The sequence below is a fragment of the Macrobrachium nipponense genome, chromosome 36 (genome assembly GCF_015104395.2).
Source record: "Macrobrachium nipponense isolate FS-2020 chromosome 36, ASM1510439v2, whole genome shotgun sequence".
In the NCBI taxonomy this organism is placed as follows: Eukaryota; Metazoa; Arthropoda; class Malacostraca; order Decapoda; family Palaemonidae; genus Macrobrachium; species Macrobrachium nipponense.
In genome coordinates, this window is record NC_087220.1 from 41,139,742 (window position 1) to 41,152,745 (window position 13,004).

At 36.6% G+C, this 13,004-nt stretch overlaps 1 protein-coding gene across 1 annotated transcript; it reads right to left on the bottom strand.

The window, feature by feature from the left end:
• Window positions 1–1,451: 1,451 nt before the first annotated feature.
• LOC135203417 (uncharacterized) lies at window positions 1,452–6,299 on the bottom strand. Its single transcript, XM_064233144.1, has 2 exons — window positions 6,211–6,299; window positions 1,452–2,085 (listed from the first exon to the last, which is right to left on the bottom strand). Exons 1-2 carry the CDS (start codon window positions 6,297–6,299, stop codon window positions 1,452–1,454), a joined length of 723 nt encoding a protein of 240 aa, XP_064089214.1.
• Between the last annotated feature and the right edge of the window lie 6,705 nt (window positions 6,300–13,004).

A 13,004-nucleotide genomic window follows, 5' to 3' on the forward strand; every position in this document is an offset into this window, starting at 1 on the left:
TATATATATATATATATGTATTATATATATGTGTGTGTGTATATATATGTATATTTAGGTGTATGTATATGTATATATGTATATTTATATATGTATATAACCTACAAATGAAAGTAAACCAAAATTTCAGTGAAAAAACTCTATCTAAAATCAAATCCTGAAAAATATTTCGGAACATGATAAACTGACCTAAAAAAAATCTATCTTATGCCTCTGACTCCGTCGATATCTACATCTCTTGGGAAACGTTTCTTGGATGAGAGTAGATGGGAAGGGGGACGGAGGGGGAAGAAGGGAGATAGGAGAAGAGTGGTGGTGGTGGTTGTGGGGAGGTTACCGCATAGGTTTAAGGAAGGGGTGGATTCCCGAAATCGATGCGAATTGCATTTACAGCATGAAGCGAAAGAGGTCGAAAGCAATAACTCTAGAGTGTCGCTTCGATAACTGGCAGTTTCATCTCTACACGTCTGATGAAGGATGAGAGAGAGAGAGAGAGAGAGAGAGAGAGAGAGAGAGAGAGAGCTAAGGGAATATGTTCTCCCTGCTGGGATGCCAGTGCTTGCTAAGTAAGGACTGTTTGGACCTTAAAGGTAAGTCTATTTAGAGAGAGAGAGAGAGAGAGAGAGAGAGAGAGAGAGAGAGAGAGAGAGAAGAGAAGAAGAAGAAGAAAAAAGAGAGAGAGACAGAGACAGAGAGAGAGCAAAAGAAAGTCGGGGTAACTTAGGCTACAGAGTGAGACCTATTAAAAGTCGGTGGCAATTTAAGTTTATAGGATTGTTTATCTAAAGAAATGTCGGAGAGAGAGAGAGAGAGAGAGAGAGAGAGAGAGAGAGAGAGAGAGAGAGAGAATATTTATTAAAGCATATTTCCATCCTATATCAAGTCCAGAATAGAATCTCGATATTCTATATTATTGTTTCAGTGACCAGGTTGCAAATATAGAACGATTTCTATTTAATGGGAAGAGGGAGAGAGTGACAAAAGTATGGGAATATAAAGTGAAGAAAAAGTCTCCGAGCCAAATGATCGGAAGATTGCCGATTTTCTAGGTTAATATGGGAAGGGGTCGCCCTGCTGGTGTTCCGAAAGTTAAATATCTGAAGGTAATTAGTCTCTTAATTGTTAATTGATTTCTTAATCAAAAGAAAATAGTTCTTAAATAACCTGTGGCATTTGGCACCCATGCTTTTCCCAATATGGTATATGATTCTCTCTCTCTCTCTCTCTCTCTCTCTCTCTCTCTCTCTCTCTCTCTCTCTCAACAATGAAATCGCCCGTCTTCTGAAGACATAATTCTTTGTGTCCTAAAGTCATTCCTATGAGTCATCATAATTGGGCAATAAGTCTCATCGCATAAATCTATGTAATACAATTACTAACCGCGACACCCTAGAGATTAATCAATAATATATTGAATGAATATCCCGAAATAAATCCATCCATTTTCTTGACTAAATGACGTAGCAGGAACAGTAGGAGAGTTGGAGGGGGGGAGGTGAGAGGACATGAGGTTGAGGGCGAGTTGCAAGAAGAGGAAGTGAATGTGGTGTTGGAGGAGGGAGAGGAGGTACAAGAGGGTGTGGGAGTGAAAGAAGAAGATTGAGAAGGTAAAGCAGGAGGTAGAAGGAGGGAAGTGAAGTGAAGAGGAGGAGGAGGATGGGAATTTGGTGGGAGGAAGAGAGGGAAGAAAGACGGTTGTGGAGGAGGAGGAGGTCAAGTTGGAGGTGGGGGGGAGGAGGAAGATAGGTTGTGGAGGAGGAGGAGGAGGAGGTCAAGTTTGAGGGGGGAAGAGAGGGAAGAAAGACGGTTGAGGAGGAGGTAAAGTTGGAGGTGGAGGGAAGAGATGGTGGAAAGACGGTTGTGGAGGAGGAGGAGGAGGTAAAGTTGGAGGTGGGAGGAAGAGAGGGAGGAAAGACGGTTGTGGAGGAAGAGGAGGAGGAGGTCAAGTTGGAGGTGGAGGGAAGAGATGGTAGAAAGACGTTTGTGGAGGAGGAGGAGGAGGTCAAGTTGGAGATGGAAGAAAGATGGGGAAGATGGGATGTTAATGGTACAGTAAGAAAAAAGCAGAATGAAGTGGTAAGGGAACTGACGAGGTAGAGTCAAAACATGGTTAAGGGGACTTATTCCAATTCCCGTCAAGTGGATGGCATTCCCGGGAATGGCGGCGGTGGTCCCTGGGACGGTGTCCATCACGGGGGAGGACCATTGTCTTGAAGCCAGACTCCCAATAATGACAGGACAACCGGTGGCAAATTCAGCAATTAGGACCACCTGCGTTCCCTTGATTTACTGCTTCGAACTTTCTGGCCCCGTCTCTCTCTCTCTCTCTCTCTCTCTCTCTCTCTCTCTCTCTCTCTCTCTCTCTCTCTCTCTCTCTGAAATGGTGGGGATGTATCCGGAGCTATGTATGAGTAAGTTTGTATGGGTTTGTTAGTATTTCTGAAGAATCGTGTTGTGTGGGACATTGTGATTGTGCCCGAGGAGGGAGAGAGAGAGAGAGAGAGAGAGAGAGAGAGAGAGAGAGAGAGAGATTGTGTGGGATTGGGTATTTACATCAAGTGTCCAAGGTTTGGCAGAATTGCTAATTTTATTTTATATTATATATATATATATACATATATGTAATGTATGTGTATATTTTATATATAGAAACTATACATTTATGCTTAAAAAATCACAGTAGATGCACGTGACTTCATTAAATAAGCGAATATCGCCTGAATTTTCTTGTGGTATTCGCTTATCTAATGAAGTCACGTGCATCTACTGTGATTTTCAAGCACACACACACACATATATATATATATATATATATATATATATATATATATATATATATATATATATATATATATATATGCAAAATAAAAACACTGTATCGTGCTTCTAATAAATCAATAGAGGGATCCAAAGTAATATCCTTGTTTATCTATATAATATATTTATACAAAGCTTAAAGCTTTCGTCCATCCTATTGTGGACTTGATCACTAAGCTTAGTGATCAAGCCCACAGTAGGATGGACGAAAGCTTTAAGCTTTGTATAAATATATTATATAGATAAACAAGGATATTACTGTGGATCCCTCTATTGATATATATATATATATATATATATATATATATATATATATATATATATACATATATATATATATATGTATATATATACTATATATATATATGTGTGTGTGTGTGTGTGGGTGTTTATACACTCACACACACACACACACACACACACACACACACATATATATATATAATATATATATATATATATAACAAGGAGCTGAAGGAGACGTCATGTACTAGTAATTGTCCATTTATTAACCATGCTGACGTTTCGAGGACACAGCCTCATTTTCAAAGCTGAAAAACGTAATTATAATATATAAAAATATTACAAAGACTTAAAAATTAAGAAATTTACAATTTAAAAAATATTTACACTTTAAACAAAAATTAAAAAAATTAAAAAAAAAAACTAAAATGCAACAGACAGAATGAAAGAAATAGACCGCTACCTTTCAGGACGGGAACCAAGGACCTAATGACATAAAAAACAGACAGGGGCACACTCAAGACAGATACAGTGTTGTGGAGGTAGTTTGATTGTTTAAAGGAGGAAAAAACCAAGCTTCTTAATATATAACGATTCGGTTATTTGCTAATATTGATGAGGGTTGGTGAGGTGGCTCTGGAGAGAATTTTAAAATGTTTATATTCAATATCTTGTTTTACATTTTTTGGCATGTTCACGTACATTAGAAAATTCAGGATTAGTTAATTTATTGCCTGTTCTGTAACTAACTCCCCGATGACAATCAATTCTGACTTTTAGTAGGCGACGAGAAGCCCCCACATATTTCCCCACCTTACATTTGGGGCAAGTATATAAATAAACGACATTGGAAGTCATCAAGGAGCTTAGTTTGTCTTTATGTTTAAAAAGAGAAGCAATAGTTAACGGGTTCTTTGGTATAACTCTACTGTTAACTGCCGGAAGGTGTCGGTGATATTATAAGATCATTTAACTGAACATAAAAGGACTTATCATGAATAAAAGGAATACTGAAGTAAAATGCCAACTTGGGTACAGTAGGAATATTAAAAACAGGAACAAACTTACGATTAAGAAAATTATACAATTGTTTAAAAAAAGCCCGGATGGGTAGCAATTTTCTAAAAAATACTTTTGGAGAAATGAGATTTCTTGGTGGAAACCAGACCAAGTGGAGGATAAAGTATAGGCCCTGTGGAAGAGAGTACTTAAGGAGTTTAGTTTGAAATTAAAATGACAACTGCATATAAAAATTTGTACCTAAGCCAGTTAAATGTTTTGTTTTCTAAAAATAGAAGTACAGAAGCCCTGCTCGTTACGGGACACAAGTATATCCAAAAATGCAAGTTTATTGTTTTCTTCGTAATCGATCGTGAACTTAATGTTGGGATGGGCTACATTGGCGCATTCAAGAAACTGATCGGCTTGCTCTTTATTTCTAAAAAGTAAGAAGGTGTCGTCTACGTATCGTTTGTAAAATAACGGCAGAAAAGAGAGGGGACAGTTGTCCAGCAACTGTTCCTCTAGATGGCACATAAAGATGTTAGAAAAAACTGGGCCAAGAGGATTACCCATGGGGAAATATGTGGGGGCTTCTCGTCGCCTACTAAAAGTCAGAATTGATTGTCATCGGGGAGTTAGTTACAGAACAGGCAATAAATTAACTAATCCTGAATTTTCTAATGTACGTGAACATGCCAAAAAATGTAAACAAGATATTGAATATAAACATTTTAAAATTCTCTCCAGAGCCACCTCACCTCATCAATTAGCAATAACCGAATCGTTATATATTAAGAAGCTTGTTTTTCCCTTAAACAATCAAACTACCTCCACAACACTGTATCTGTCTTGAGTGTGCCCCTGTGTCTGTTTTTTATGTCATTAGGTCCTTGGTTCCCGTCCTGAAAGGTAGCGGTCTATTTCTTTCATTCTGTCTGTTGCATTTTAGTTTTTTTTTAATTTTTTAATTTTTGTTTAAAGTGTAAATATTTTTTAAATTGTAAATTTCTTAATTTTTAAGTCTTTGTAATATTTTTATATATTATAATTACGTTTTTCAGCTTTGAAAATGAGGCTGTGTCCTCGAAACGTCAGCATGTTTAATAAATGGACAATTACTAGTACATGACGTCTCCTTCAGCTCCTTGTTATATATATATATATATATATATATATATATATATATATATATATATATATATATATATATATTATATACATATATAAATATATATATATATATATATATATATATATATATATATATATATATATATATATATATATATATATATATATATATATATATAAATATACTAATGATCAGTTCTGCCAGACCCTCGAAACTTGATGTAACTATCCAATCCCACACAGTCTCTCTCTCTCTCTCTCTCTCTCTCTCTCTCTCTTATGTCATATAAACAAGATTCTTCAGGCATGCTAATAAGCTCATTCATAACTCCTTACAAACTTACCCATACGTAAATCTGGATACATCGCCACCATTTCAGAGAGAGAGAGAAGGAGAGAGAGAGAGAGAGAGAGAGAGAGACGATTAAAAGAAAGACAGGCTTTCCACGATTAAAATTTTATCTATAAATGTGAGAATTATAACTTTTACATCATTTTCATATCAATTTCTCATTGGTCACTATTTTGCAGAAATATCGTCGTCTCATGTAATGGGAAAAGATGTGGAAACAAAGGAGCGCCATTATTAGTCGCTAAGTAGACTTCAGAAGTCGTCGAGTACAAGACTTTCCGAGAGATCTTTATGTTATTTCTAGGCAGCAGAAGTTTTGAGGAACTTGTCCACTTCTGAATGTATACGAGGCCTATTTATATGTGCATTTGCTCAAGTGTGGAAAGGAACGCCGTCGTACAGATGTTTGTATCTTGTCGGTTATGCAAGTTTGAGAAACTCAGCCTGATTGTGTATGTTTGTTGTGTGCGCAAGACTGTCACATTTATTAACGATACATAATTTGTAAATCTTTCAGTTAGATGCCGGAAGGGAGGTAGATTGATATATACTCCTTTCCTATCGTTATCCCTACATTAAGGGGTCGGTTGCCTGATGGCGCCTTTTCCACTGCATCATCCTCCACCAAACCTCTTCTCTCCATCACTTCCTTCACTTTATCTCACCATTCAATTCTCTGTCTCCCTCTCGATCTTCTTCCCCTAACAGGTTCCTCCCAAGCCCTCTTCACTCCCTCCTCGTTATCCATCCTCATCGCATGCCCCTACCATCTCAAACGTGACTCTCTTATCACCTATGTAATCTTTACTAAGCCCTTCTTTTCTCTTATTTCGTCATTTTCCAATCTATCAAGCCGCGATATTCACATAATCCACCTCAGCATTCTCATCTCTGTTCTCATAAGCTTTACTTCCCCTTATCTTCTTAGAGCCCATGTTTCCGATCCAAAGATTAACACTGATCTTATCATTCTATAGATCTTAACTTTTAAATTGATTTGCATTTTCTTATCACATACTACTCCAACTACCTCTCTCCACTTCCCCCACGCCGCTTTTATCCTACTGTCAACTTCAGCCTAACAAATGATATACAATTTTACGCAATTAAGGTGTTGAGATTAAAGAGCAAAAGTGGTGCTGGTGTGAGGTAGAGATTTATGATTAGAATAAAGTTATAGACCAGTCTTTTGATGGATACATAAAAGCAGAATTCAGGGGAATCGGGAGAAGGGAGAGAATTCCGAAGCTCACTAGTAGGAAGAGTCTTATGAGGTTCTGGAAGATAATTGAAAATTAGCTGGAGCACTGCGGAAACTTTGTGGTTTCTGATTATTTAATTTTACATCAGTTTACAAGATGTTCATTGAAATATGTTTACCATTTGTGGATGCAAATATTCGCAAAGGTTAACCATCGCATATTTCCCAGATCCTCTCTCTCAAAACGAGCCTCTTAAACTAATGTGGTGGATGGCACTTAACCTACATATGCCTCATCTCTCTCTCTCTCTCTCTCTCTCTCTCTCTCTCTCTCTCTCTCTCTCGGAGACAAATACCTTGTCTTTACACACCTCGCCTCGTAATAGACTCCTTCATATTTATCCGAATATTGTGGATTAACTTTCGCAACCACATTGTCATTTTTACTCCGCTAACGAGTCTTGTCTCTTCTTCGCATTTTTGCGTTCGTGGTAATGAGGATTTGCATCAAACTTCCGTAAGTTTTGAATAGTTCGGTGAAGCAATATTGTTATTTTCTTTTCTTATTAACTGGGAGTTTGATTGTTTTGTGTGTGTGTGTGTGTGTGTGTGTGTGTGTAGAGAGAGAGAGAGAGAGAGAGAGAGAGAGAGAGAGAGAGAGAGAGTTCAATATTTAGGTAAAGTACCAGTCACCATACTTGTTTAAAAGGCTCATTTTGAGAGAGAGAGAAGAGAGAGAGAGAGAGAGAATATGCTCAACAGCTCTTGTTTTGCCTGGGGATTGTATGAGAAATCTGGCATATAACCATCCAAATAACAGTGTTATAAGTAAGGATCGAGACGGCAAGTCCCGAATCTTGGACGTTATGTACGGCCCCCTAGTTCAGACTCAGGTATTTTTTTTACTGCATATTTACATGTAGAGGTTATTGATGAGTGAAGTTGGCCCTGGGCTGGACGACGGCCTAAACGTGGAATCAAATTATCTGTACTTTAATTTTTTATTTAATTGAAATCTGGTCATTTATGTGCAAGGGAAACGATGACTTCAAAACTGTTAAAGGTTTTCAAGTTATTTTCACGAATATCAAAACTGTTTGTAATTAAGATGACAAAAATATGAGTATGAGAAACTATAACCATCATACTAATTATATTTATCATAATAACAATGATACAGTGGAAATGGTATTATGAAAGCATTACCAGAGTAATTTTATTGTTATGATTAATTTAGTTTCTCACATTTTATACTTATTTTGTTACATATGAAGGTGGAAAATTGGAAAATAGACAACACTGACTAATTTTGCTTCGAAACAGCTAACAAGTCTAGAAAAGCATTTAACTGAAGGAGACCTGTGGAATGGACCAGTCCAGTGCCGTTGTCTAATTCATGCCTGAGGAAAGGTATGGTCCTGTAAGATTTAGGAAATAAGCTCCAGATTCTGCTAGTAGAGAGAAGGAAACATTATATATTATTTTTCTGCCCTTGGATTATCATTTATTTATTATCATTGTCCGGTTCACTCCTGTACTTGCGTTTTAAATGAGATTCTTCTTATATCCTCTGATATCTATGCTTTAAATCGAAGTTCCAGTGACATTATTATTATTTGTCAGTATTAGTTGTCTGTAAAAGAGAACTGTTGAGATGGCTATTTGTCTGTCCGTCTGCACTTTTTCTGTCCACCTTAAAATCTTAAAAACTACTGAGACTAGAGGGCTGCAAATTAGTATTTTGATCATCCACCCTTCAGCCATCGAACATACCAAATTGCACCCCTGTAGCCTCATTTGTTTTTATTTCATTTAAGGTTAAAGTGAGCCATGAGCGTGCGTCTGGCACTCAACAACACAGGCTACTAACGGTCTTCGACTGAAGAGTTTCATACAGCATTATACGCTGTGCAGAAAACTCGATTGCGTCGAAGAAACTTTGGAGCATTTTTTTACTTGCTCAGACTCATTTGTGAGTCGATTTGCACGTCGAATTAAGTGGCTCCATTTCCGCTGAATATCCAGCGCTGATTTCATTCAGACTCATTTCAGCCGAAGTAGTGCAGCAGCAGCAGCAGCAGCAGCAGCAGCAGCAGCAGCAGAACCGGCGCCATCGTTATTTGGGTCCTGTTATCAATATTTCATTTCATTTTCGGCGGTTCCGGGTGTCGGGCGCAGGTGGCCCGGGTCGGCTCTGCTTGCGCTGGGGGCTGTTTGATTATTATGGTGTCCTCTTGTTTGCTTATTTGTTCGATTGTTAATCTGGTTGCCATGTTCGTAATTTGTTTGTGATATGTGGGTGCTACGTAAGTGTTGCCCTGGGTTACATTAGCCACTGTTTCATTTCTGTATCTTCTCTCGTGCAGTTTTTCCGAATTATTTAACTCAAAAATTGGATATATCTATTTAGATTGTTTCAATTATCATCCGTTTTGGCTGTTTTGTTTATTTCTCAAACGCCTCTTAGCGACCATTATTACCGATTTTTCCTTACCCTGTATCGAGCTTATGTTGTCAATTTTCAGGGGCTCTCATATTTACTCATTTCATTTAGCCTACTTAATAATATACTTCCTAATGACTCCTTGCTCTGGTATTATTGTTGAAATGATGAAATAAAAGGTACAGAATGTTCATTGGGACTTATGCCGTACTTTCTGTGAATGGCACAATTGCACTGTTTTCTGACAATTTTTATCTGTATCCATCTATTTATCTTATATATATATATATATATATATATATATATATATATATATATATATATATATATATATATATATATATATATATATATATTGACAGCGGGCAGACAGCTACACATTCCAACAGGGTTCCAGCAAGACAACAGCTTACATGATAAGTTTATTAGAGACGTTTCGTGCCCCAAAACATTGGCACATCATCAGTCTGGAATAAAAATTCTTATTTCTTTTTTAAAAAACAGTAAATAAAGTAAAAGGTACAATCCAAAAATATGAATTATTAAAAAGAAAGCTTAGAAGTATTAAAAGACTACCTATCAGTTCAGAGAACAAGAGCAGAATGACTAGAAACGTGAGGACCGACCAAACTACACTTCAGGCCAACGAAAGGGGAGTGGCAGAGACGTAATTGTTTAAATTAGGCGACAGGTGTTTAATGTAAAGTGACTCAAGTGTAGTTAGAAAGGATGCTTGGGTTGTTGAGGTAAGGATAGAAAAATGTGTTTTTTCCATAGGAATCTTGCATTTTGAGGCATGTGTTCGAATACTCGAGAGTTCGGGATTCGATATCCTGGATCCCGTCCTATAGCTGAGTCCCATGTGACTATAATAACGGACTTGCAACAATCTCCGTGTTGAGCCAATATAAGTACCAAGGCATCTTGGGCATTCATATTTATAGATTACATTGGACAACATAAAATCTTGAAGCTTATCCTTGTAATTGAAGAGGCTACCTATCTTTTTTGGATTTACAGGGATTAGGTTAGTCTTAGGAAAACCTAATTCTTTTTTCTATAATGTTTTTTATATTCATGCGTAGTTTATCTGTGTGGATGAAGGGAATTGATGCGTACATATTAAGTTTAGGTACGTTGAAACTAGCGGGGGTGGAGATACGTAATTAGAAACCATTTTATTAATAATATTAAGAACAAATTGCTTTGGGTAGGAATTAGCTGTAAAAAATTTCAGTAAGTACTCCATTTCATTATGGAAAGCAGACCATCAGACGTATATTTAAATGCTCTGTGTACCAAGGTAATGACAGAGTTAGCTTTAAAGCCATAAAAACACGAACTGTCAAATTATTTCCCAATCCAGTAAAAGTACTCTTGCGATATACACTAGTAATAAAACGTTGTTCACTCCTAGTCATTTCTACATCCAAGAAGGCTATTGAATTGTTGTTTTCAGTTTCTATGGTAAATTTCACGTTTGGATGAACAGTGTTGATATAATCAAGAAACTCGTAACATTGCCAACTGTGTTTAAACAGGGTAAAAGTATCATCAACGTACCTTCTATAAAATGCTGGTTTTAAAATTATCAGGGCAACTATTTAAAAATTTTCTTCAAGATGACTCATAAAAAAGTTAGCAAATAAAGGTCCTAACGGTGATCCCATAGCAACTCCCTCGACCTGCGAGTAAAGCTGTTTGTTAAAAACGAAAGCCGAATCTTGCACAGCAAGTTCGAGTAGTGTCTTAAAAAGGTGTCTGCTAAAACCGTGAAATTCTTCTATACCCTCATAAACTTTATTAAGAATAATGTCTATGGTTTCTGTAACAGGAACATTGTTCACTAATGTTTTACAGTTACCATAGAAACTGAAAACAACAATTCAATAGCCTTCTTGGATGTAGAAATGACTAGGAGTGAACAACGTTTTATTACTAGTGTATATCGCAAGAGTACTTTTACTGGATTGGGAAATAATTTTGACAGTTCGTGTTTTTATGGCTTTAAAGCTAACTCTGTCATTACGTTGGTACACAGAGCATTTAAATATACGTCTGACTGGTCTGCTTTCCATAATGAAATGAGTACTTACTGAAATTTTTACAGCTAATTCCTACCCAAAGCAATTTGTTCTTAATATTATTAATAAAATGGTTTCTAATTACGTATCTCCACCCCCGCTAGTTTCAACGTACCTAAACTTAATATGTACGCATCAATTCCCTTCATCCACACAAGATAAACTACGCATGAATATAAAAACATTATAGAAAAAGAATTAGGTTTCCTAAGACTAACCCTAATCCCTGTAAATCCAAAAAAGATAGGTAGCCTCTTCAATTACAAGGATAAGCTTCAAGATTTTATGTTGTCCAATGTAATCTATAAATATGAATGCCCAAGATGCCTTGGTACTTATATTGGCTCAACACGGAGATTGTTGCAAGTCCGTTATTATAGTCACATGGGACTCAGCTATAGGACGGGATCCAGGATATCGAATCCCGAACTCTCGAGTATTCGAACACATGCCTCAAAATGCAAGATTCCTATGGAAAAAACACATTTTTCTATCCTTACCTCAACAACCCAAGCATCCTTTCTAACTACACTTGAGTCACTTTACATTAAACACCTGTCGCCTAATTTAAACAATTACGTCTCTGCCACTCCCCTTTCGTTGGCCTGAAGTGTAGTTTGGTCGGTCCTCACGTTTCTAGTCATTCTGCTCTTGTTCTCTGAACTGATAGGTAGTCTTTTAATACTTCTAAGCTTCTTTTAATAATTCATATTTTTGGATTGTACCTTTTACTTTATTTTACTGTTTTTTAAAAAAGAATAAAAATTTTTATTCCAGACTGATGATGTGCCAATGTTTTGGGGCACGAAACGTCTCTAATAAACTTATCATGTAAGCTGTTGTCTTGCTGGAACCCCTGTTGGAATATATATATATATATATATATATATATATATATATATATATATATATATATAATATATATATATATATATATATATATGGGGGTACGAAAAAGGTCTTGGGCTAGAAACTTCATCCCCAAGACTTCCTGATAAATGCAGATGCCTGTTTGTATATGTATATATATATATATATATATATATATATATATATATATATATATATATATATATATATATATATATATATATATATTCATACATACACATTCATGTACTAAATATATAGATGAGACTCACTCTCTCTCTCTCTCTCTCTCTCTCTCTCTCAATGTCGTCGGCACCTCCTTTGCTCCCGGTCATAAATACCTATTACGCCTTCACACCCTGTGCCATAAATCGTTAGATCTTCATTGCTCCCTGTATCTGGGGACTCTCGTTAAGACTTCCGTCGTTCGTTGGCTTATTTTTTAACTCTCCTTTCTACTCAGGACTTCCTTTATTCTTCCCTTTCAATTATTCTTCCGTTTACATATATATACAAATAAACTTCCCTTTTATTTGCTCTCTGGCTTCCTCAGGTCTCGCCTTCACGACACTGATATCTCTCCGTATCGTTAATTGTCGTCATCTTGTATTACTCCTTTCTTTCTTTCTCTCGTCTTTCCCTCTTCCTTTGTGTCTTCAGTTGCTGTATATTATATTTATATTGTTATCCATTTCTTTTCATTCTCTTCCCCCACATACCGTGACTGGGGAGGAGGCAGGTCAATTAGAAAGTCTTCTTCCCGCGTTTTCGCTCATAATCGTTCTGTTTTTTGTTTCAGTTTCGAGTCATGTCACTCTAAAGTCTCTCTCTCTCTCTCTCTCTCTCTCTCTCTCTCTCTCT

What these genes read in the sequence shown, in the direction of transcription:
- LOC135203417 (XM_064233144.1), bottom strand. Translation starts at nt 6,299, where the DNA reads ATGAGGATGGATAACGAGGAGGGAGTGAAGAGGGCTTGGGAGGAACCT. An exon ending in GGGAGACAGAGAATTGAATG is followed by an intron (nt 2,086 to 6,210) that starts GTGAGATAAAGT and finishes CTACCTCGTCAG; the next exon opens with TTCCCTTACCACTTCATTCT.